The sequence below is a fragment of the Rhinoderma darwinii genome, chromosome 2 (genome assembly GCF_050947455.1).
Source record: "Rhinoderma darwinii isolate aRhiDar2 chromosome 2, aRhiDar2.hap1, whole genome shotgun sequence".
NCBI lineage: Eukaryota > Metazoa > Chordata > Amphibia > Anura > Rhinodermatidae > Rhinoderma > Rhinoderma darwinii.
In genome coordinates, this window is record NC_134688.1 from 378582130 (window position 1) to 378608555 (window position 26426).

At 42.8% G+C, this 26426-nt stretch overlaps 1 protein-coding gene across 3 annotated transcripts in view; it reads right to left on the bottom strand.

Annotated features, from left to right (window-relative positions):
• The window catches only part of LOC142743296 (amine oxidase [flavin-containing] A-like), a 129495-nt gene that overhangs the window by 97540 nt on the left and 5529 nt on the right, over positions 1-26426 (bottom strand). For 2 of the 3 annotated variants that reach the window (XR_012881538.1, XM_075853916.1), the window contains exon 2: positions 2268-2362. The exons of the other annotated variant lie outside the window; for it this stretch is intronic. Coding sequence is in view for 1 of the 2 variants with exons in the window: in XM_075853916.1 (XP_075710031.1) it covers positions 2268-2362 (95 nt within the window). In the remaining variant the exon portion in view is untranslated. The remainder of the gene's footprint in view (positions 1-2267; positions 2363-26426) is intronic. 3 annotated transcript variants of the gene reach the window in all.

Here is a 26426-nt window from a genome sequence, read left to right on the forward strand (position 1 = left end):
AGTTTTTATAGGTATCATTTTTGGATACGTGCGACTCTTTGGTCACTTTTTATTTAAATTTTTGGAAGACAGTTCCCAAAAAACAGCAATTCTGGCAATGTTTTTCAGTTTTGTTTTTTTTATGGCATTTTATTTTTACACTTTTTTTTTTAGTCCCACTTGGGGACTTGAAGGTCCAAATGTCTGACTTATTTTCTAATACATTGCAAGTAGTGCAATGTATCAGAACTGTCAGTTGTTTACTGACAGCAAGCCGATTAGTAACCAGACCAGGTAATGGCAGACCAGGAGGCCATTGTTAGGCCTCCTGTTGCCATGGTAGCAGTTGAAAGCCCTGCCATCGCATGGCAGGGCTGCCGATTTGCTACAAACCACTAAGATGCAGCGATCTCTTTCGATCGCTGCATCTAAGGGGTTAATGGCAGGGATAGGAGCTAGTTCCGGTTCCTGCTGTTACAGCCAGGTGTCCGTTGTAACATACAGCAGACATCCACTGCTGATGACACCGGCTCAGCTTCTGAGCCAGCGCATTCTTGCTATTGGTACCGGAAGCCTTTCAGGCCCGCCTCCGAGCTGGGCATAGAAGACTTCCGTAGCTGGCAGACCTGGAGGCCAGTATTAAGCCTCCGGTTGCCATTGCAGCCACCGGCAGCCCAACGATCACGTTGCTGTGGTACCGGTGGCTAAAAACCCCTCAGATGCTGCGATCTCTATTGAACGCAGCATCTGAGGGGTTAATCCGTCGGATCGGAGGCTAGCTCTGGTCCTAACCGTTAGAGCAGGGTGTCAGCTGTAACATACAGCTGCTATCCAGTGGTGATGGTGCAGGCTCAGCTACTGAGCCCGCACTATCACCGCGACGTAACTGTACTGCGGTTTGCGGGAACCGATAGCGCTCTCTCATGATCTATATATATCAGGACTGTAACTATAAAAAGGGGACATCCTCTACGTCTAGAGGAAAGAAGGTTCAAACAAACATAGAAGGTGATTCTTTACTGTAAGAGCAATGAGACTACGAATCTCTCTGCCAGAGGAGCTGGGGAATTTACTAAAAGAGTGCAAAAGGGATTATTAAACCGAAACAAAGAATATTATGAACATTAATAAGGTCTATCTAATAAATCATAATTCTTGCATATGGGAACCAATAACATACAGAAAACCGATACTATTTCCCTCAATGCTATACAATAAGCACAATCAATCATGTAATTTCATTTATTTTACACAACTAGTTGTACCAATAAAACACATTGTGCAAAACATTGCACACAAAACAGGACAGTGTGTTTACATAAGGCAAGACAAGAATGGTGGTGATATCATAATATCTATATACAAAAAATATATCATGCCAACTGTCAAATATAACATCTATAAAGTATACCAGGATGCATCATAATAGCTAAACAGAAGCAAATCCAAATCTGAATTTTACCATAAAAGTTAACCTCACCCACCATATGCCATATTAACTGCCTTCACACTGCCAGCACCCCAACGCGCGTTTCGCACCTGGCTTCGTCAGAGGGTGCTGAATCAATATGTGGTAGGAGTTGAAATACCAAAGTCGGTCCGGAAGTCGGTACTGCACAGAAGTGCAACACCCAGTCCCACAGTGAGCCTGGAGCGACGTGACGGATCACTTTTGGGGAGTTTCCACAGAGCCCGTGAGCCGGCCGTAGCCATATTGGATATTGGCACATATATTGCTAAGACATACCTTACATAGAAAAAGAGATTTAGGATATTAACAATATAAAAACCTATCTTAGACATTATGCAATCTTACGTTGAGTAAACATAAAGCGAATAAGACAAAACGACCACCTGTTTATAAATGCATAATAGGTATTAGGATATTTTCACATATAGCGGCCCCTACTAGAGTTCAAAAGGGGCCTGGAAGTCTTTCTTGAGTGTAATACTATTAAAAGCTATTGTTACTAGATTTCTGGAGATAGGTTGTTAATCTGGTAATGTATTCTTATTTCCACATTTGCCATTTTTTCCCCTAAGATGAAGAAAATAACTTTTGCCTCATGGGGATTCTTGCCTTTTTCTGGATCAACATTGCAGGATAATAGGCTGAACTGGATGGACTTTTTTCATCCTTACAAACCATGTTACTATGATGTTTAATGGCCATAAACAAAATCTGTATAGTGAACAAAGGCGCGTCACTAGGGGCAGTCTGTATGTGGCTGCTATTTAACTGGAATCCATTGTGTATATAGCTGAGATATGTTCAATTGCATACTTACTCTTATAGTATGAGTTCTGCCTCCAACTCTGTCTCTTGCCTCAAGCACCACAACATTCAGTCCGGATTCCTCAAGTAGTTTAGCAGCTGTAAGACCTAAAATAGTAGTAGTACAGTTGTTAAAGCAGTTTACATATAAGTAGAATGGCAACAGACTATAAATAAGGGTATGTGCTCACGTAACGTTTTCAGCCGTTTTTGGGGCCGTAAACGTCCCGAAAACCGGCTACATCTGCCCATAGATTTCAATGGGAAAAATGGCGTTCTGTTCCGACAGGGCTTTTTTTACGCGGCCTTTTTTCAAAATGGCCGTGTGAAAAAACAGTCGCGAAAAAGAAGTGCATGTCACTTCTTTAGCCTTTTTTTCATAGACTCCATAGAAAAACAGCTCCAAAAACGGCCGTAAAAAACGCCACGAAAATCGCAAATGGCTTCAAAAACGTCTGAAAATCAGGAGCTTGAAAACAGCTCCGTATTTTCAGACGTTTTTGAGTTTGTGCGTGCACATACATAAAAAAAATGAAACCCCAATTTAGATGCTGCAGGACATGCTGGTAATAGAACAGCATAGTCAGCCGAATTGTTAATTAAAATGGCTTGGAGTTCCTAACTGGCATTTTGGAAAGAGATATAGAAGTTTCCACGTTCAGCGCATAGAAAAATGTGTGAATTTTTTAAATATGGATGGAATGTTTGGACTGAAGAAACATCACCATGACACGGCTTATTTTCGGACATTTTTCGGGCCGTAAACAGCCGAAAAATCAGAATCAGAACGCCTCCAAACATCTGCCTATTAATTTCAATGGGAAAACGGTGTTCTGCTCCGACGGGGCCTTTTTTTACGCAGCTGTTTTTAAAAACGGGCGCGTAAAAAAACGCCTGCGAAAAAGAAGTGCATGTCACTTCTTGAGACGTTTTTGGAGCAGTTTTTCATTGGGGCTATAGAAAAACAGCTCCAAAAACGGCCGTAAAAAACGCAGCAAAATATGCGAGTTGCTAAAAAACCAGCTGAAAATCAGGAGCTGTTTTCCCTTGAAAACAGCTCCGCATTTTCAGAAGTTTTTTAGTAAGCATGTGAACATACCCTCATTGTCTCTTATTTCCAAACAAGAGCTCTACAATTTGTTGAAAGCTCAGGATACCAAGAAAGTGTTTTACAAAATACAGAAACACTATGACAAAGGACATAAACTTTAAAACCAGGTAAAAGTATACCATTAAAAATAAATAAATAAACAGGACAGGTCAAAAAAGTCAAATATTTTAAATCTAATAAAATGAATCAAGTCCCTTTCTGCTAAAAAACTTAATTTGGTAAATTAAAAATACACGTGTCTATGGTGATAGAATTAAATCTCCCATCGCCAAAAAAATCACCCGGAGTCCTAAGGGTATGTTCACACGGCGGGGGTCCGTAACGGCTGAAATTACGGGGATGTTTCAGCCTGAAAACATCCCCGTAATTTCAGCCGTACCGGCATGCTCTTGAACGCCGCGTCAATTACGGCCGTAATTAGCGCTGCTATTCATTGGAGTCAATGAATAGCGGCTCCAATTACGGCCAAAGAAGTGACAGGTCACTTCTTCTACGCGGGCGTCTATTTACGCGCCGTCATTTGACAGCGGCGCGTAAATATACGCCTCGTGTGAACAGACAAACGTCTGCCCATTGCTTTCAATGGGCAGATGTTTGTCAGCGCTATTGAGGCGCTATTTTCGGGCGTAATACGGGGCAAAAACGCCCGATTTACGTCCGTAAATAGGCCGTGTGAACATACCCTTACACGTCAAGATCTCAAGGGTTCTACGTTCTTTTTCAACTAAAGAGAGTTCTCCTGACACACCAGGTGGATATCCTCCACATACAAGGCGATTTATTATGCACATTGGATTTAAGTGTCATAAACATTTAATTATTCATTTTTAAATTAAACTCATGGATGGTATTGTGTCTTAGGGTTTGTTCACACGGCCTATTTACGGACGTAATTCGGGCGTTTTTGTCCCGAATTACGTCTGAAAATAGCGCCTCAATAGCGTTGACGAACATCTGCCCATTGAAAGCAATGGGCAGACGTTTGTCTGTTCACACGAGGCGTAATTTACGAGCCGCTGTCAAATGACGGCGCGTAAATAGACGCCCGCGTCAAAGAAGTGTCCTGTCACTTCTTTGGGCGTAATTGGAGCCGTTATTCATTGACTTCAATGAATAGCAGCGCCAATTACGTCCGTAATGGACGCGGCGTTCAAGCGCCTGCACATGCCGTTACGGCTGAAATTACAGGGATAGTTTCAGGCTGAAACATCCCCGTAATTTCAGCCGTAACGGACGCCCTTGTGTGAACATACCCTTAGGCTGGGTTCACACGACCTATTTTCAGACGTAAACGAGGCGTATTATGCCTTGTTTTACGTCTGACAATACGGCTCCAATACGTCGGCAAACATCTGCCCATTCATTTGAATGGGTTTGCCGACGTACTGTGCAGACAACCTGTAATTTACGCGTCGTCGTTTGACAGCTGTCAAAAGATGACGCGTTAAAATTACAGCCTCGTCAAAAGAAGTGCAGCACACTTCTTGGGACATTTTGGAGCCGTTTTCTCATAGACTCTATTGAAAACAGCTCCAAAAACGGCCGGAAAAACGGCACGAAAACGCAGTGAAAACGGCGCGAAAAACGCTGCGAAAAACGTGAGTTGCTCAAAAAACGTCTGAAAATCAGGTGCTGTTTTCCCTTGAAAACAGCTCCGTATTTTCAGACGTTTTTGGCTCAGCGTGTGAACATACCCTTAGGGCTCTTTGGATCATTGTAATCAATCTCAGACACCTGTGAGGCTGGATTCACACGACCATGTTACGTCCGTAATGGACGGAACGTATTTCGGCCGGAAGTCCCGGACCGAATACAGTGCAGGGAGCCGGGCTCCTAGCATCATAGTTATGTACGATGCTAGGAGTCCCTGCCTCGCTGCAGGACAACTGTCCCGTACTGAAAACATGATTACAGGATAGGGGATACATGTGTGATCACTGGCAGCGATAAGGAGAACGGGGGACTGAAAGTCCCCTGAAGTTCTCCATGACTAACCTCTGACTTCCGGCGTCTGCGCAGCTCAATAAAAATGAAAGGAGCTTTGGTCACGCATGCGCACAAGCGCGACCGGCGCTCCATTCATTTCTACGGAGCTGCCGACACAGACCCCAGAAGTCCGAGGTTTGTGATGGAGAACTTCAGGGGACTTTCAGTCCCCCGTTCTCCCTATCGCTGCCAGCGATCACACATGTATCCCCTATCCTGTGGATAGGGAATACATGTATTTTGTTTAATGGCAGAGCGGGGAGATAACTCCCTGCTCTGCCGTAGTCGTGTTCAGTGGCGTCGCGCTGTAGCAGCCATAGCGGCTGCAAGCGGAGCCTCTAGCCATGGTGGGGGCCCGTGCCGGTGGGCGACACGGGCCCCCTCATGCCGCGGGCCCCGTAGCAGCCGCTACGGCTGCTACGGTGGTAGTTACGCCACTGTGTAGGATCCTCCAGAGGTTTGCAAGTGGGCATAAAGCTATTAACCCCTTCGCGCTCAGCGACGTAATAATCCGTCGCGCTAACTGTATCTTTAGCGCTCAGCGACGGATTATTACGTCGCGGGGATAACGGCCATTTCGGCCGTCTTCCCGACACATACAGGAGCTGTGACAGCTGCTGTCTCGTACAGCAGCTGTCACAGCTCCTACAGCGGGGACCGATCGCTGTGTCCCCGCTGATTAACCCCTTAAAAGCCGTGTTCAATAGTGATCACGGCTTTTTAGGGGTTAAGCTACAATCGCCAGCCTGCTACGCGATAGCGGCTGGCGATGGTGGCTATGGCAACCGGACACCAAACAATGGCGTCCGGCTCTGCCATCGACGGAAGCCTAGTGGGTCCTGACGAAGTCAGGACCCACTATGCTTGCTGTCAGTGAGTAGCTGACAGTTCTAATACACTGCACTACGCATGTAGTGCAGTGTATTAGAATAGCGATCAGGGCCTCCTGCCCTCAAGTCCCCTAATGGGACAAAGTAATAAAGTAAAAAAAAAGTTAAAAAAAGATGTGTAAAAATAAGAAAATAAAAGTTTTAAAAGTATTAAAAGTAAAAATCCCCCTTTTTCCCTTATCAGTCATTTATTATTAATAAAAATATATAAACAAACAAATAAACTATACATAATTGGTATCGCCGCGTCCATAACGGCCTGAACTACAAAATTATTTCGTTATTTATCACGCGCAGTGAACGCCGTAAAAGAAAATAATAATAAACCGTACCACAATAACAATTGTTTGGTCACTTCACCTCCCAAAAAATTGAATAAAAAGAGATCAAAAAGTCGCATGTCCCTAAAAATGGTACTGATGGAAACTACAGTTCGTTACGTAAAAAATAAGTCCTCGCACGGCTTTATTGATGGAAAAATAAAACCGTTATGGCTCTTAGAATAAGGTAACACAAAAAGTGAATGATTGTTTACAAAACGTATTTTATTGTGCAAACGCCATAAGACATAAAAAAAACCTATAAACATCTGGTATCGCCATAATCGTATCGCCCCGCAGAATAAAGTGCACCCCAAGAAAATTACAATGGATTCCTCAAGGGGTCTAGTTTTCAAAATGGGGTCACTTTTGGGGTCACTTTTGGTGGTTTTCCACTGTTTTGGCAGCACAAGACCTCTTCAAACCGGACATGGTGCCTAATAAAAAGGATGCCTCAAAATCCACTAGGTGCTCCTTTGCTTCGGAGGCCGGTGCTTCAGTCCATTACCGCACTAGGGCCACATGTGGGATATTTCTCAAAACTGCAGAATCTGGGCAATACGTATTAAGTTGCGTTTCTCTGGTAAAACCTTTTGTGTTATAAAAAAAATGGTATAAAGTGGATTTTCTGACAAAATTTTTTTTTTAATTTCACCTCTACTTTGCTCTAAATTCCTGTGAAACACCTAAAGGGTTCATAAACTTTCTAAATGCTGTTGTGAATACTTTGAGGGGTCTAGTTTCTAAAATGGGGTGTTTCATAGGGGTTTCTAATATATAGGTCCATCAAAGCAACTTCAGAACTGAACTGTAACCTAAAAAAAATAAAAAAAAATTAGGCAATACTTGGCTTCTTACATCATACTGATAATGAGACATGCTCACCCCGAGATGACCCCAGTTTTGACCGTTTGTATAAACGGAGACCCCTATTAGACCGTTTCAGTGCCCGGTTTTCCCAAGCATTCACCCCCGAGAAGTGTATTTCTATTGATGAGTCCTTGGTGGATTTTAAAGGGAGGCTTCAATTCCGCGAGTACCTGCCGGGTAAGAAGGCAAGGTATGGCGTGAAGATGTATGAGCTGTGCGAGAGTGTATCAGGGTATACCTACAGGTTTAGGATATATGAAGGGAAGGACACCAGTGCTCAGCCCCCAGAATGCCCCCCCTTACTGGGAGTTAATGCAAAAATTGTGTGGGATTTGGTACACCCACTGCTGGACCAGGGTTACCACCTCTACCTGGATAATTTTTATACCGGCGTCCCACTCTTCAACTGCCTCGCTTCCAGTCCTGTGGCATGCGGCACTGCTAGAAGAAATCTGAGAGGCCTCCCTAAGACTCTGCAGGGCAAACAAGAAGGGGTGAGCGCAGGGCAACATTCTAGCAGCAACATATTGTGTGTCAAGTACAAGGACAAGAGAGATGTCACACCAGTACCCATGTACCTGTACGAGGTACCAGTACAGAGACCCCTAAACCAGACTGCATCCTGGACTACAATAGGTACATGGGAGGGGTGGACTTGTCAGATCAAGTCCCGAAGCCCTACAGCGCCATGCGGTGTGGTATAAGAAGCTGGCCGGGCACATCATACAGATGGCATTGTACAATGTGTACGTGCTACGTCGATGTACAGGCCAGAGGGGAACTTTCCTGGAATTTCAAGAGGTGATTATCAAGAACCTAATCTTTAGGGACCAGGAACGGGGGGGGGGGACCCAGTACTTCTGGAAGCGGGGCCACACGCATCGTACCAGGGCAACACTTTCCAGGAGAAGTTCCCCAAACTGGCAAGAAGGGAAAAAGTCAAAAGAGGTGCAAAGTCTGCTATAAGAGGGGTATAAGGGAGGACACAATATATCAATGTAACGCGTGTCCCGAAAAACCAGAGCTCTGTATGAAAGAGTGTTTTAAAATTTATCATACATCCCTTGTTTTATAATTTACCCCAATTTTACTTACCCTGATGCACTCCGCACAGCTTATCCCCCCTCGTCTTTCCCCTCTGAGCCCTGCTGTGTGCCCAGGCAGCTGATAACAGCCACATGTAGGGTATTGCCATACCCGGGAGAACCCACATTACAGTTTATGGGGTGTATCTCTCCGGTCAAAATGCTCACTACACCTCTAGATGAATGCCTTAAGGGTGTAGTTTTTAAAACGGGGTCACTTCTTGCGGGTTTCAACTGTACTGGTACCTCAGGGGCTTCTGCACACATGACTTTGCACGAGAAAATCCCCAGTAGGCCAAATGGTGGTCCTTTCGTTCTGAGCCCTCCCATGGGCCCAAACGGCAGTTTATCACAACAAATGGGGTATTGCTGCACTCAGGACAAATTGCGCAACAGAATGGGGTTTTTATTTCTTGTGAAAATAAGAAATTTCCAGCCAAAACTACATATTATTGGAAAAAATTAATTTTGTTTTAATTCCAAGCCCAATTCAAATAAGTTCTGTGAAAAAACTATGGGGTCAAAATGGTCACAACACCCATAAATTAATTCTTTGAGGGGTGTAGTTTCCAAAATGGGGTCACTTCTGGTGGGTTTCTATTGCTTTGATACCTCTGGGGCTCAGCAAATGCGACATGGCACCCGAAAACCAAACCAGCAAAATCTGTACTCCAAAAAACACATAGCGCTCCTTTCCTTCTGAGCCCTCCTATGGGCCCAAACAGCAGTTTATCATCACAAATGGGATATTGCCGCACTCAGGACAAATTGGGCAACAAAATGTAGTATTTTATTTCTTGTAAAAATAAGAATTTTTGAGCTAAAACGACATATTATTGGAAAATATATTATTTTTTTTAATTCCCAGCCCAATTCAAATAAGTTCTGTGAAGAAACTATGGAGTCTAAATGGTCACAACACCCATAAATGAATTCCTTGAGGGGTGTAGTTTCCAAAATGGGGTCAGTTCTAGTGGGTTTCCATTGCTTTGATACCTCTGGGGCTCTGCAAATGCGAGATGGTACCCGAAAACCAAACCAGCAAAATCTGCACTCCAAAGAACACACAGCGCTACTTCACTTCTGAGGCCTCCCATGGGCCCAAACTGCAGTTTATCGCCACAAATGTGGTATTGCTGCACTCAGGAGAAATTGGGCAACAAAATGGGGTATTTTGTTCCCTGTGAAAATAAGAAATTTTGATAAAAAATTACATCTTATTGGAAAAAATTTAATTTTTTTCATTTCACAGCCCAATTCAAATAGGTGCTGTGAAAAAACTGTGCGGTCAAAATTGTAACAACAACCATATTTGAATTCCTTGAGGGGTGTAGTTTCCAAAATGGGGTCACTTCTGTGGGTTTCCATTGCTTTGATACCTCTGGGGCTCTGCAAATGCAACATGGCACCCGAAAACCAATCCAGCAAAATCTGGACTCCAACAAACACATAGCGCTCCTTTCATTCTGAGCCCTCCCATGGGCCCAAACGGCAGTTTATCACCACAAATGGGGTATTGCCGCACTAAGGACAAATTGGGCAACAAAATGGGGTATTTTGTTCCCTGTGAAAATAATAAATTTTGATCACAAATGACATCTTATTGGAAAAAATGACATTTTTTTAATTTCACAGCCCAATTCAAATATGTGCTGTGAAAAAACTGTGCGGTCAAAATGGTAACAACAACCATAAATGAATTCCTTGAGGGGTGTAGTTTCCAAAATGGGGTCACTATTCGGGGATTCCTACTGTTTTGGCACCTCAACACCTCTTCAAACCTGGCATGCTGCCTAAAATATATTCTAATAAAAAAGAGGACTCAAAATGCACTAGGTGCTTCTTTGCTTCTAGGGCTTGTGTTTTAGTCCATGAGCGCAGTAGGGCCACATGTGGGACATTTCTAAAAACTGCAGAATCTGGACAATACATATTTAGTAGTGTTTCTCTGGTAAAACCTTCTGTGTTACAGAAAAAAAATGAATAAAATTGAAATTCAGCAAGAAAAATTAAATTTGCAAATTTCACCTCCACTTTGCTTTAATTCTTGTGAAATGCCTGAAGGGTTAAAAAACTTTCTAAATGCTGTTTTGAATACTTTGAGGGGTCTAGTTTTTAAAATGGGGTGTTTTATCAGGGTTTCTAATACATAGGCCCCTCAAAGCCTCTTCAGAACTGAAGAAGTGCCTTAAAAAAAAGGATTTTGAAATTTTCTTAAAAATATGAGAAATTGCTGTTTATGTTCTAAGCCTTGTAACGTCGAAGAAAAATAAAAGAATGTTAAAAAAACGATGCCAATCTAAAGTAGACATATGGGAAGTGTGAACTAGTAACTATTTTTGGTGGTATAACCGTCTGTTTTACAAGCAGATGCATTAAAATTCTGAAAAATGCTATTTTTTCCAAATTTTCACTACATTTTGCAATTTTTCACCAATAAACACTGAATATATCGACCAAATTTTACCACGAATATGAAGCCCGATGTGTCACGAGAAAACAGTCTCAGAATCGCTTGGATAGGTTTAAGCATTCGGACGTTATTACCACATAAAGTGAAATATTTCAGATTTGAAAAATGGGCTCTGAGCCTTAAGGCCAAAACTAGGCTGCGTCCTTAAGGGGTTAATTGGCCACCCCTAAACAATGCTCAAAAGCAGAAACGGTTGTAGTGGACTCAGAAATACATGAAGACTAATTTTCAAACTGTGTTGTTTAATGATGAGCGCCGTGCAACCCTGGATGGTCCAGATGGATGGAGTAGTGGATGGTTGGTGAATGGCCACCATGTCCCAACAAGGCTGCGACGTCAGCAAGGAGGTGGCGGAGTCATGTTTTGGGCTAGAATCATGGGGAGAGAGCTGGTAGGCCCCTTTAGGGTCCCTGACGGTGTGAAAATGACCTCTGCAAAGTACGTAGAGTTTATGACTGACCACTTTCTTCCGTGGTACAAAAAGAAGAACCGTGCCTTCTGTAGCAAAATTATCTTCATGCATGACAATGCACCATCTCATGCTGCAAATAATACCTCTGTGTCATTGACTGCTATGGGCATAAAAGGAGAGAAACTCATGGTGTGGCCCCCATGTTCCCCTGACCTCAACCCTATTGAGAACCTTTGGAGCATCCTCAAGCAAAATATCTATGAGGGTGGGAGGCAGTTCACATCAAAACAGAAGCTCTGGGAGGCTATTCTGACATCCTGCAAAGATATTCAAGCAGAAACTGTCCAAATACTCACAAATTCAATGGATGCAAGAATTGTGAAGGTGATATCAAAGAAGGGGTCCTATGTTAACATGTAACTTGGCCTGCTAAGTTTCTTTTGCTTGCGCCGTCTGTTTGGGAACGGCGCATGCGCCGCTCCCACACAGACCACAACGAAGCACGTTCGTAGAGTGAAATCCGGCTCCATTTTCATGTGGACCGGAAGCCACTGCTGGACTGTAAGATGACGACTTCCGGCTGCGGCTTCCGGCCATATGTTCAACGAAGCGAAGCGCAAGGCAGAGAAGCGTAGACCAGCGGTGGCAGGAGCAGGTACTTTATGTTCGTGTGTATTATGTTTGTGTGTATTATGTTCGTGGATTACTGTCTGCTGAGCCCTGTATCTAATCCTCCTACACTGTGCAGTCGCTCAGAAAATGGCGGTACACAGTGTAGGAGGTTTGAAGACATTCAAACACTTCCTTCTCCTAGCACTAGCCAGAAGAAGGGAGGGGGGATTGTGTGAGGACACTAGAGGAGAGTGTGTCCACCCCAAATTTGCAGCATACATCAATAAGGTTGCTTTACGACAGTGACCATGCTGCAATTTTGGGAACTGCTCCCTCTAGTGGCCAACACATGGAAATGTTATAAATTAGAATCTAATTTATAATATTTCCTAACTTTTGAAAAAATTAAAACAATGTGTAATCACTTAAATACTAATTGTTTAAGTGAAAAAAAAAATTCTGGCGACACATTCCCTTTAAATATATAGCAGGTGTTGTAAACCCCCATGTTCTATCCATACATCAAATACACCAGTACACATGCGTCAGCAAAACATGCAAATATATTTCTATATAAGTGTCTTGGTGCAAAAAATAACCACAAAGCAACAGGTAACTGTAGAAAGTAAATAATGTATTGCATAGTTCTACTTGTATTAAAGTGGATCTGTCATATATATTTATGCTGCCCTGTGTGAGGGCAGCAAAATGAAAAGAGACACGCTGATTTCAAAGGTCTGTTACTTATTAGGTGAATCGCCATAGTTTAGGAGATTCCAGATGCTATACTTGCAGCGTGCCGGACTCAATGAGGGGCTTGAGTCCAATGATATTCATGCTGCCCCCATCTTCCAGCCACTGATTGCCACTTTTCTTCCTATGTATAACAATAGGGAGAAAATTCTCAATAGGCGCTGGGGGGCAGGGGCAGCATGAATACATGAATATCATTGGACTCAAGCCCTGCATATCTTCCAGCACGCCGCAACTAAAAAGTGTACGTTTTCTTAAACCTTGGCAATTTACCTAATGAGTGACACACTGATTTCATTAGTCTATCTGTCCCTTTTTTATGCGGTCCTCAGACAGAGGTATGTTCACACGGCCTGTTCTAATGGGCTGTTTTTTTACGCGGCCGGTTTGAAAAACAGCTGCGTAAAAAAACGGACGTGAAAAAGAAGTGCAGGTGACTTCTTGGGACGTTTTTTGACTCTATAGAAAACAGCTAAAAAAACGGCAGTAAAAAATGCATCGAAAAATGCCGCAAAAAATCTTCTGAAAATCAGGAGCAGTTTTCCCTTGAAAACAGCTCCGTATTTTCAGACGTTTTTGGTTAAGCGTGTGAATATGGGTATGTTCACACGTAGTCAACAAAAACGTCTGAAAATCCAGAGCTGTTTTCAAGGGAAAACAGACCCTGCTTTTCAGACGTTTTTTTACCAACTCGCATTTTTCGCGGCGTTTTCGCGGCGTTTTTTACGTCCCTTTTTGGAGCTGTTTTCATTGGAGTCTATGAGAAAACAGCTCCAAAAACGTCCAAAGAAGTGTCCTGCACTTCTTTTGACGAGGCTGTATTTTTACGCATCGTCGTTTGACAGCTGTCAAACGACGATGCGTAAATAACAGGTCGTCTGCACAGTACGTCGGCAAACCCATTCAAATGAATGGGCAGATGTTTGCCGACGTATTGGAGCCGTATTTTCAGACGTAAAACGAGGCATAATACGCCTCGTATACGTCTGAAATTTGGCCGTGTGAACATACCCTATACCCTAAGTCTGTGACAGATTATTTTGAAGACCCACAAAATTGATTTGTTGTTTCATTGCCCGCTTCTTAAGTTTATTTGTAGAAAAATGCGAAGTGACTATAAGCAGGGTTTAGCAATGATTGGCTGTGTTTGCTGCTGTTGTCCTAATACTTTCACGGAGTTTCCAGGACAGTTCTGAGAGGCTGGAATGCATTGTTCATTAGATTGGTTACAGGAAATCCAGAACATTTAGAGGGGCATGCACAGTTTGCTCTTTGATACTGGTCAACACTGGGTAATGATTGTTAAAGTGTTTTTCCGCAGAACGAAAAAAAAGTATTATTTAACTCCTTAACGCCGAAGGACGGATATATCCGTCCTCAGCAGCTGCTAGTTCGCGCAGGAGGACGGATATATCCGTCCTGTGATGGCGCGGGTACTGCCAGTGTACCCACGCAATCAGCGGCAGGAGCACGGCTGTTCTACTCAGCCTGGCTCCTGCTGCAACTGCCGGAATCGAAGCGCGCTCTGATTCCGGCAGTTTAACCCATTAAATGCCGCTGTCAATAGTGACAGCGGCATCTAATGTGTTTGACAGAGGGAGGGAGCTCCCTCTGTCACCCGATCGGCGCCCCCGCAAACAAATCGCGGGTCGCCGTCGGGTTTCCATGACAGCCGGGGGTCTAACAAAGACCCCCAGGTCTGTCTTCCGTAACTGCCTGTTAGGCGATGCCGGAGGCATGACCTAACAGGTTGCCTGTCAGTTTTACACTGACAGGCAATAATGCTTTGGTATACTAAGTATACCAAAGCATTATATATGCGATCGGCACATCGCATAGTGAAGTCCCCTGGTGGGACTTAAAGAGGCTCTGTCACCAGATTTTGCAATCCCTATCTGCTATTGCAGCAGATCGGCGCTGAAATGTAGATTACAGTAACGTTTTTATTTTTTAAAAACGAGCATTTTTGGCCAAGTTATGACCATTTTCGTATTTATGCAAATGAGGCTTGCAAATGTACAACTGGGCGTGTTGAAAAGTAAAAGTACAACTAGGCGTGTATTATGTGCGTACATCGGGGCGTGTTTACTTCTTTTACTAGCTGGGCGTTCTGATGAGAAGTATCATCCACTTCTCTTCAGAACGCCCAGCTTCTGGCAGTGCAGACACAGTGTGTTCTCGAGAGATCACGCTGTGACGTCACTCACAGGTCCTGCATCGTGTCAGACGAGCGAGGACACCGGCACCAGAGGCTACATTTGATTCTGCAGCAGCATCAGCATTTGCAGGTAAGTAGCTACATCAATTTACCTGCAAACGCCGATGCTGCTGCAGAATAATCTGTAGCCTCTGGTGCCGATGTGTCCTCGCTCGTCTGACACGATGCAGGACCTGTGAGTGACGACACAGCGTGATCTCTGGAGAACACGGCTGTGTCTGCACTGCCAGAAGCTGGGCGTTGTGAAGAGAAGTGGATGATACTTCTATACACAACGCCCAGCTAGTAAAAGTAGTAAACACGCCCCGATGTACGCACATAATACACGCCCAGTTGTACTTTTACTTTTCAACACGCCCACTTGGACTTTTGCAAGCCTTATTTGCATAAATACGAAAATGGTCATAACTTGGCCAAAAATGCTCGTTTTTTAAAAATAAAAACGTTACTGTAATCTACATTGCAGCGCCTATCTGCGGCCAAAGGCAGATAGGGGTTGCAAAATCTGGTGACAGAGCCTCTTTAAAAAAAAAAAATGTCAATCAGTTAAATAAAGTTTGTGGAAAAAAATAAATAATAATTACAGTCAAAATCAAATAAAACTACTTTTTTTGCCCAAAAAGTGGTTTTATTCAGTAAAAGTGTCAAAACAAATAACACATACACATATATGGTATCCCCGCGATCGTAACAACTTGACCAATAAAATTAACACATTAATTAAACCGCCGGATAAACGGCGTCCAAAAAAAACGCAAAAAAACAACGGCAAAATTCTCTCTTTTCTCCCATTCCCCCCATAAAAAATAAAATAAAAGTTAATCTATAAGTCCTATGTACCCAAAAATAGTACTAATGAAAACTACACATTGGCCCGCAAAAATGAAGCCCACATATGGCCACATCGACGGAAAAATAAAAAAATGACGGCTCTTGGAACGCGGCGATGGAAAAACAAGTAATTTTTTTCTAAAAGGGTTTTTATTGTGCAAACGTAGGAAAACATATAAAACCCTTACATATTTGGTATCGCCGTAATCGTGCTGACCCATAGAATAAAGTTAACATGTTATTTACGCTGCATAGTAAACGACGTAAACTTATAACGTGAAAATCAATGCTGGAATAGCTGCTTATTTTCAATTCTCTCCTAAAATAAAGTTAATAAAAGTTAATCAATATATTGTAAGCATCTAAAAATGGTACAATTACAAAATACAACTCGTTCCGCAAAAAACAAGCCCTTATATGGCTATGTTGACGGAATTTAAAAAAAGTTACGACTCTTGGTATGCGACCATGAAAAAACAAAAAATAATCCTTGGTCATTAACGTGCAAAATGGACCGGTCATTAACCCCTTCAGTACGCCTTTTTACGTTCCTCACTAATGGGCTTTAGGCTAAGGCGACGCCTTTTCACATGATCGCTTTAGCCTAAAGTAGCGCCGAAACGAAAGATCAGAGCTCCGTTCTCTCAGCTACCGGAGGTAGCTGAGAGTTCGGAGCAACGACCAGAGACCATAACGAGTGGTCTCTGGTCACGTGATCGCCGTGAATCGCTATTTCACGGCGTTCACGCTAAAGCGGCAGATCATCGCCATTTCTCTCTCCTCTCATGGAATAACTCCTTAGAGAGGAGAGAGAACGGGTAATTAGTGCGGCCCCCCCTCCCACGTCCGATCCCCCCCCCCGTCCGATTCCCCTTCATGTCCGATTCCCCCCCCCTGGTCCGACCCCCCCCCCTGGTCCGATTCCCCCCCCCCCCAAAATGGCGCCCGCATGCGCAGTGCAAAGCTTACCCATGTTGGTAGCTAGCACAGCAACAGTCAGGGACCGTTGTGACTGGTCCCTGATCAGGTGATCTCTGTGATAAAACTTATCACATAGATCACTGACAGTTATTTTCATAACACAGCCAGGACATGGGCTGTGTTTCTCTCTCCTCCCATTGTAGTTGTTCTGAGAGGAGAGAGAAATCAGTCTGCGTCCTGTTCTGTGAAGAAAGAAAAAGTGATAAAAAATCATCGTTCTAATATATACATATATATATATAATATATAAAATCTATATTAGCATCAGCGGCAGTTTAGCGTTAGTGCTAGTTTAGCGTTAGTTCTAGTTTAGCGTTAGTGCTAGTTTAGCGTTACTTTAGGTTTAGTGCTAGTTTAGCGTTACTTTAGGGTTAGGGCTAGTTTAGCGTTCGTGTTTAGGGCCGTTAGAATTTATTTTACGTCTGTTATATAAAAAAAAAAAATTGTGTCGTTTTTAGGATTTTAGGTTTACTTTAGGGTTAGGACTTATAGGACATATATATATATACATACACATATCTAGAAATATGTCTCAGCGTATGTACAGCGCAGAGCAAGCCTACGCCTTGCTATGTTCCGACACTTCTGAAAGCGAAACAGACACCGCTTCAGAATTTGTTCCCGACAGTGACGATTCTAATTCTACCGCTGAACCCCATAGTCCTATGGTGGTGGATACGTCAGTCGCTGTAGAGGTGTCAAGTGCAGGGCTGAGTGTTGCAGTCCCTCCAGTGATGTGGGATCCTGCACTATCATTTTCCCCCCAAGTACCCCAATTTGAAGCGACCCCAGGAATTAGTGTTGACGTCCAAAATTTTACCCCCTATAATTTTTTTAATTTATTTATATGTGATACGGTCCTAGACTTGATAGTCCAGCAGACTAATCTGTATGCTAGGCAGTTTGTTCTACAAAAGCCTGCGTCTATGTACTCCAGAATGTGGAGGCCCACAAGTGTCCCAGAAATAAAAAAAAATTTAGGCATTACCCTCAATATGGGTTTGGTTAAAAAAAAACTCTGTCCGGTCCTACTGGACTTCTAGTGCTGTCCACGCTACCCCTGTATTTGCAGCAGTGATGTCCAGAAACCACTATGAGGCCCTAATGCGATTCATGCATTTTACTGACAATTCCCAAGTCCCCCCAAGAAGTGACCCAGCCTATGATCGGCTTAAAGAGGCTCTGTCACCAGATTTTGCAACCCCTATCTGCTATTGCAGCAGATAGGCGCTGCAATGTAGATTACAGTAACGTTTTTATTTTTTTTAAAACGAGCATTTTTGGCCAAGTTATGACCATTTTTGTAGTTATGCAAATGAGGCTTGCAAAAGTCCAAGTGGGTGTGTTTAAAAGTAAAAGTCCAAGTGGGCGTGTATTATGTGCGTACATCGGGGCGTTTTTACTTCTTTTACTAGCTGGCCGTTCTGAAGAGAAGTATCATCCACTTCTCTTCAGAACGCCCAGCTTCTGCCAGATCACGCGGTGACGTCACTCACAGGTCCTGCATCGTGTCAGACGAGCGAGGACACATCGGCACCAGAGGCTACAGTTGATTCTGCAGCAGCATCAGCGTTTGCAGGTAAGTAGCTACATCGACTTACCTGCTAACGCCCATGCTGCTGCAGAATCAACTGAAGCCTCTGGTGCCGATGTGTCCTCGCTCGTCTGACACGCTGCAGGACCTGTGAGTGACGTCACAGCGTGATCTGGCAGAAGCTGGGCGTTCTGAAGAGAAGTGGATGATACTTCTCTTCAAAACGCCCAGCTAGTAAAAGTAGTTTAAACGCCCCGATGTACGCACATAATACACGCCCACTTGGACTTTTACTTTTAAACACACCCACTTGGACTTTTGCAAGCCTCATTTGCATAACTACAAAAATGGTCATAACTTGGCCAAAAATGCTCGTTTTTTAAAAATAAAAACGTTACTGTAATCTACATTGCAGCGCCGATCTGCTGCAATAGCAGATAGGGGTTGCAAAATCTGGTGACAGAGCCTCTTTAATAAATGAAGGCCATTAATCACCCTTCTAAGTGATTTATTTCTAAAGTTGTATACCCCTGATAAAAATTTGTCTGTAGATGAATCGCTCATGAGCTTCAAAGGGCGTCTTTCCTTTCGTCAATTCATCCCTTCCAAACGAGCCAGATATGGGGTGAAATTGTACAAAGTGTGTGAGAGCACAACGGGTTACACCTGCGGTTTCAAAATCTATGAAGGCAGGGACTGCCAAATTCATACCCCAGGCTGCCCAGAAACTATTGGCACCTCTGGCAAAATTGTGTGGAACCTAATGGAGCCATTTCTGCACAAGGGGTACCACGTCTATACAGACAATTTTTATACAAGCGTTGCCCTTTATAAAGCCCTCCATGCTGCAAATACAGGGGCCTGTGGGACAGTACGGAAGAACAGAGTGGGACTCCCACAACAGTTGGTGTCCAGGCGTTTGGGAAAAGGAACATACATGGCCCTTGCAAGTCAGGAATTGCTTGCAGTGAAGTGGGCCGACAAGAAGGATGTCTACATGCTGTCCACCGTACACACGGACACCACTGTGGCAATTACGGAGAGGGGGGCTACCACTGCAAAGCAGAAACCTGTCTGTTTAACAGACTACAACAAATTTATGGGGGTGTAGACCTTTCCGACCAGGTGCTTCAGCCTTACCTGGTGAAGCGCAAAAATAAGGCCTGGTACAAAAAGGTAGCAATCTACCTCATCCAGGTTGCTACCTATAACAGTTTTGTTATTTTCAAAAAAGCCGAAGGAACGCTCACTTTCCTTCAATTTCAGGAGAAGGTCATTGAGCATCTCCTTTTTGAGTCCACTATACCAGCACAATCCTGCGAATCTGAGGATGTGCGCAGGCTTTCAGAGCGCCACTTTTTACACCCTATTCCTTCCACTGAGACCCAAAAATATCCCCAAAGAAGGTGTCGGGTATGTAGCAAGCATGGCAGGAGGAGGGATACCCGCTTTTATTGCCCCATGTGTCCATCAAACCCAGCCTTTTGTAACTACCCCTGTTTCGAAACCTTTCACACGGTTGCAAATTACTAGAATTTAACACAAAAAAAAAAAATGGGTTGGGGGTCTTTTTAGGGAGTCAATTTCTTTATATTTTCTTTTTAGTTCGTGGGCTTTCCAAGTAGGGATTATTTCTTGTGGGAGAGGTTGTAGAGCACATTTTTTTCAGACCGTGAAACTAATTTTACCCCTTATGATTTTTTTTATTTATTTGTGGGTGATCAAGTGCTGGAATTAATTGTCCAGTACAAAATCCCACATCCACAATTTTTTTATTTTGACTGTTCTTATGACTATGTCCTGCTACATACAGCTGTTACATTCCTAATTCTGTACCGTGATACGGGCATGATCTTTTTTTTTTATTTGGAGGATCTCTAATAATCGAGCTGTTCCTTATCAATACACCATGGGCTTTGTTACAGTTCTTCTGGAAATACTGACATCATTTTGGGGATTAGTAATCCTTTACTGTTCCTATAGATGGTTTTGGACACTGTCCCTTTATATATTCTGTAGGTGATTGGTTGTTTTGTGCACATAGCGGTTCCGACCTTGCCGGGCAGGGGCCTGTTAAGTTACCGCGTCACTTGGCACATTCGTCCCTCATAAGGATTGATGGAGCTAAAGAGACGTTGTACAACCAGTCACTGAAAAAAAAAACCTTGTCATGGCAGCCCTGCAGGTGTTCTTCTATCTAGTGAACAGACTCGAGTTTGCAACATAGTTGGATACATTTTCCTCCATTTGTTTGAAGATATTGCCCGTCACTCCAGTACAGTTTATTTTTTCCTCTCTGACTGATTTTATATTAGGACAGAATTCTGTCCACAATGACATCATAATCGCACCAACTGCTTCTTCAGCAAGACATAGTCATAAGTACAGGCAAATACGTCTATAGCGACATGTATCCGTTATGAATACACGGCTTCACTTCTCTTCTGTATGCCGCACAAATTTATTAATGTGGCATATTTCTAACAAAATAACTTTCTACCACGTCTCCTCTATTTCATGTGGAAACGTAATAAGAGTTTGAAGAAAACATTATATACCCATAGTGTCTGAAATAATACCCATTATTTCCTTCTTTAAAAATTTTTGGTCCGCATGCCCACTACACCACTAGATGAATACCTTTAGGGGTTTAGTTTTTAAAATGGGGTCATTTCTGCATGTTTTTTTTTTTGTTCAGGCAGCTCAATGCCTCTAAATTCATGAGATGGGGCCTAGAATTTATTCAATTGTGCCCTGAAAGCCAAAGGGTACTTCCCTCTCTTTTTGGCCCAGCCACACGTCTAATAAGCAGATTGGGGCAACAATGAGAGTATTTTTGAAAACAGGAGAAACCGGGTGATAGATTTTGGGGTGTGTTTCTTCATTCTCATGGTCGCTTTACAAAGAAATCGGTCTTCAAACTGACACTTTTATGAAAAAAGTGAAATTAAATTTTTTTTCACCTGCTATTTATTCAATTTAGCAAAAAACTGTGGGGTCAAAATACTTACTACACCCCTAGATAAATACCTTAAGGGGTCTAGTTTTCTAAATGGGGTCGTTTATGGGGAATTTCTATCGTTCTGGTAGTTCAAAACCTCTCCAAATGTACAGTGGGGTCTAAAACATTTTCAAGCAAAATATGAGTCCTGAAAGCCTCTGGGTGCTCCCTCCCTTTCGGGCCCTGCCGTGTGTCCAGGCAACGCGTTAGGGTCACAATGGGGGCATTTTTGAAAACAGGAGAAACAGGGTGATAGATTTTGGGGTGTGTTCCTTCATTCTCATGGTCGCTTTACAAAGAAATCGGTCTTCAAAGTGATACTTTTATATAAAAAGTGTTGTTTTTTTTTATTTCACCAGCTATGCATTAAATTTAGCAAAAAACTGTGGGGTCAAAATACTCACTACACCCCTAGATAAATACCTTAAGGGGTCTAGTTTTCTAAATGGGGTCGTTTATGGGGAATTTCTATCGTTCTGGTAGTTCAAAACCTCTCCAAATGTACAGTGGGGTCTAAAACGTTTTCAATCAAAATATGAGTCCTGAAAGCCTCCGGGTGCTCCCTCCCTTTCGGGCCCTGCCGTGTGTCCAGGCAACGCATTAGGGTCACAATGGGGGCATTTTTGAAAACAAGAGAAACAGGGTGATAGATTTTGGGGTGTGTTTCTTCATTCTCATGGTGGCTTTACAAAGAAATCGGTCTTCAAAGTGATACTTTTATATAAAAAGTGATTTTTTTTTTAAATTTCACCAGCTATGCATTAAATTTAGCAAAAAACTGTGGGGTCAAAATACTCACTACACCCCTAGATAAATACCTTAAGGGGTCTAGTTTTCTAAATGGGGTCATTTATGGGGAGTTTCTATCGTTCTGGTAGTTCAAAACCTCCCCAAATGTACAGTGGGGTCTAAAACATTTTCAAGCAAAATATGAGTCCTGAAAGCCTCCGGGTGCTCCCTCCCTTTCGGGCCCTGCCGTGTGTCCAGGCAACGCAATAGGGTGACAATGGGGGCATTTTTGAAAACAGGAGAAACAGGGTGATAGATTTTGGGGTGTGTTTCTTCATTCTCATGGTCGCTTTACAAAGAAATCGGTCTTCAAAGTGATACTTTTATATAAAAAGTGATTTTTTTTTTAAATTTCACCAGCTATGCATTAAATTTAGCAAAAAACTGTGGGGTCAAAATGCTCACTACACCCCTAGATAAATACCTTAAGGGGTCTAGTTTTCTAAATGGGGTCGTTTATGGGGAGTTTCTATCGTTCTGGTAGTTCAAAACCTCTCCAAATGTACAGTGGGGTCTAAAACATTTTCAAGCAAAATATGAGTCCTGAAAGCCTCTGGGTGCTCCCTCCCTTTCGGGCCCTGCCGTGTGTCCAGGCAACGCATTAGGGTCACAATGGGGCATTTTTGAAAACAGGAGAAACTTTTGGGGTGTGTTTCTTCATTCTCATGATCGTTTTACAAAGAAATCGGTCTTCAAAGTGATACTTTTATGAAAAAAGTTATATTATATTTTTTTATGCCTGCTTTGCATGAATTCTTACAAAAAAACTGTGGGGTCAAAATACTTACAACACCCCTTAATAAATACCTTAAGGGGTCTAGTTTTCAAAATGGGGTCAATTGTGGGGGTTTCCACCATTCTGACACCTATGAGCCTATGAAAACCTGGCTTGATGCAGGAAAACAAAATGTACTACAAAATTTATAAAATTGTTACTTAACTTGTAAGTCTTCTAAATTGCTCAAAAATTATTATTTTTTTTCAAAAGTGCTGCCAAAATAGAGTAAAGAGATGGAAATATATATTTAATAATAAAAAATTGTACAGTATGTATGTACATATGTGACATATTGCAGTTAAAAATAGGGAAAAATTATAATTTTTACAAAATTTCTTCAATTTTTCTATTTTTTAAGTTATTTCCGCAAATCGTATCAGTCTACTTTTACCACTAAAATAAAGTACAACATGTGACGAAAAAACAATGTCAGAATTACTTGGATATTCAAAACTTTCACAGAGTAATTCTCTGATAAAGTCACACATACCAGATTTGACAAATTTGGCTTTGTCATTAAGGTCCAAACAAGCTTGGTCACTAAGGGGTTACGCCTAAAATTGTAAAATAATAATGCAATGATATGTTGTCTATAGTGACGTCACATTGGTAGATGGTGACCGGCCCTATGGATGATGATGTCATTATGTAGCAATGTACAGACAGCAGCAGAAATGATGGGAAAACAGAAAGGTAAGTATATTGAAAAGCCATTAGAAAACTTGTTTTTATTCCCTGTAAAAACCCTTTAACTATTATAAAAACTAGCCTACCTGCACATAAATTAATTCTTCAGGTTATTACGGTCGTGTAGATACCTAATATGTGTAGGTTTTTTGTTTTTATGTAATGTGGGGGCAATAAAATATATTTCATGCAAAATAATGACTTTTTTATTTATTAATTTTTTTGTTACTTTTTTTTTTTAAATCCCATTAAGGGATAACTTTATTTATAACTTGTAATGTATTAGCATACTCCTGTATGCTAATACATTACACTGTGTCACTATGACACAGGCTGCTGTTAGGGCAGCACATAGTGTGCCCGAACAGCAGGCAAACGGAAAAGGACAGCCCTGGGGTCCTTTGTAGGTCCCCAGGGCTGACTGCAGAGGGATTCCCTGGTGTTTGATTGCATCACCGGAATCCCGGACCGCGGTAAACAAAGGGTTAAACAGCTGGGGTCTGAAAGTTTTCCAACCCCAGCTGTATTCAGCAGGCTCCTCCAAGATCAGGAGCTGTTAGTTACAGCTCCTGCTTAGAGGATGAGCGCTCACACGAGCGCTCATCAGCCTCATCTACAGCTACGCCAAAAGACGTTGTTGTAGGCTGGGGACCTGCACCGCCTGACGTCAAATGACTGGGCGCAGTAGGGAAGGAGTTAACGCAATAAACCGTCCTATGATCTCTGCCTTGCTCTATAACCTGGGCTGACCTAGGTTGGGCTTCTATTGATAGGGTACACATCTGTCGTTTTTGGCATGAATGACTTTACAAGTATTGCCAACAGCTTCATATGACAAAAAACAAACAAAAAAAATTAAATCACATCATATTAGCTTTTCCACAGATATCTGCCTTTGGTTGGCATCTATCAAACTCCTTAATGTCACAAAAAGACGCCGACCGGTTTTATGGCATGCTGTACAAAATGAAGAGAAACCAAATCTATTTAAAGGAAAGGAGTCATGAATTTTTTTTTTATTATTAATTTGTGTTTTTATTTAATAACATTTTATATGTACTTTATTTATTTTTTCACAAGAAATGTTTTTTTTTTATTAACACTTTTCATTTACTGGGCGCTGCCATGTTTTATTTAATCTGTGTATGTGTCTCTTAACGACACATACACAGATGGAATACAGCAGCTACAGGCCATAGTACATAACGAATGGGAGTCGTTTGTTACATCCTCTGCCGTCTAGCGCTGTACTGCGCAGTTTAGAGTGACCCAGCACAGAAGCTGGTTCGTAAGGGGGAGGCCGGCGCCATTTTGGAGAAGACCGGCTGCAGGTAAGGTGTGTGAATGTGTGGGCGGTGGGATTGTGTGTGTCTGTCTGTGGCGCTGTTGCATGTTTGGGGGGGGGGTTTGTGTGTGTGGGGGGGGCGCTTGACGGAGCAGTGGTATTCGCCACTGTTCCTTCCAAACAGCTGATTGGCGGCTATGAAGGATCAGTGGCATACGCACTGTTTTGAAGGATCAGCGGCGAGCACCGCTGCTCCGTCGTTCCCTGCTCCTACTGTGAACCGCCATGTAACTACATGGCGATTCACAGTAGGAATAAGGATTGAAGAAGCAGCAGCATATTACTAACTTTTACTTTTTTTGGTGTGCAGGTTCCACTGGACCGTTTGGACTATGTCGTAGCGTCATTGGACTACTTCGATGATCTTTTTATTTTTTTTAAGTAAAATGGTGAAAGAGGGTTGTGTGGGGGAGTTTTTATTTCAATACAAAATTATTTTCTTATGTCTCTGTGTTTTGTTAATACTTTATTACCACCTTAGTAATGGCAGTTGTCTGTTTGACGACGTCCATTAATAAGGCAGAGCTTAGTGTTAGCTAGCAAAAAAGCTGCAACTAACCCACATTATTACCCCGGTACCCACCGCCAGCAGGGTTATCGGGAAGAGCCAGGTATGATCCAGTACCCGATCATCTGTAGTGATGGTCGGGCACTGGGGCTGCCACAGGCTGATATTACTAGGCTGGGAAGGGCCAAAAACAGTGGCCCTTCCCACCCTGGTAATGCTAGGTTGCGGCTGTTTTATTGTATCTGACTGGTTATTTAAAAAAATAATAATAAATTGTTGAAAACTTCATGGGCCCCCCCCCCGTTTTCATGACCAGCCAGATACAAGAAAACAGCCACAGCCTAGCATTACCAGGGTGGGAAGGGCCAGTTTTTGGCCCTTCCCAGCCTAATAATACCAGACTGCGGCTGCCACAGTCGCCCGATCATCACTACTGGATTGTACCCGGCTCTTCCCGATACCCCTGGTGGCAGTGGGTACCAGGGTAATAATGGGGGGTTAGTTGCAGCCTTTTTACTGGCTAACACTAAGCCCCGCCTTAGTAATGGTTGTCATCAATGAGACAACTGCCATTACCTAGTTGGTAGTAAAGTATTAAAAAAACAGAGATATAACTCCCTGTTCACATAGAGCTTGCTGACGCTGATTTTGATGCGGAAATCACGTCGGAATCAGCGCTAGATAACCCCCCGAAATCTCCCCGCATTGATTTCAATGGGAGGCAGAGGCGTTTTTTTCCCGGGTGGCTTTTGACCGCTCATGGGGGGAAAAAAAAGCAGTGTTTCCTTTCTTGCGGCTTCCGCCTCTGACCACCCATTAAAATCTTTTCGGAGACGTTTTTGCCCATGGTTCTTGCATTAGCTTCAATGGCCGTGGACGACGGCTGCAAAAACAGTGGAAAAAAAGTGCAGGCAGTTTAAAATCGTCTTCAAAATTCCAGAAGGAATTCTGAGGCATATTTTTTTTTCTGCCTGCAAAAAACTCTGTG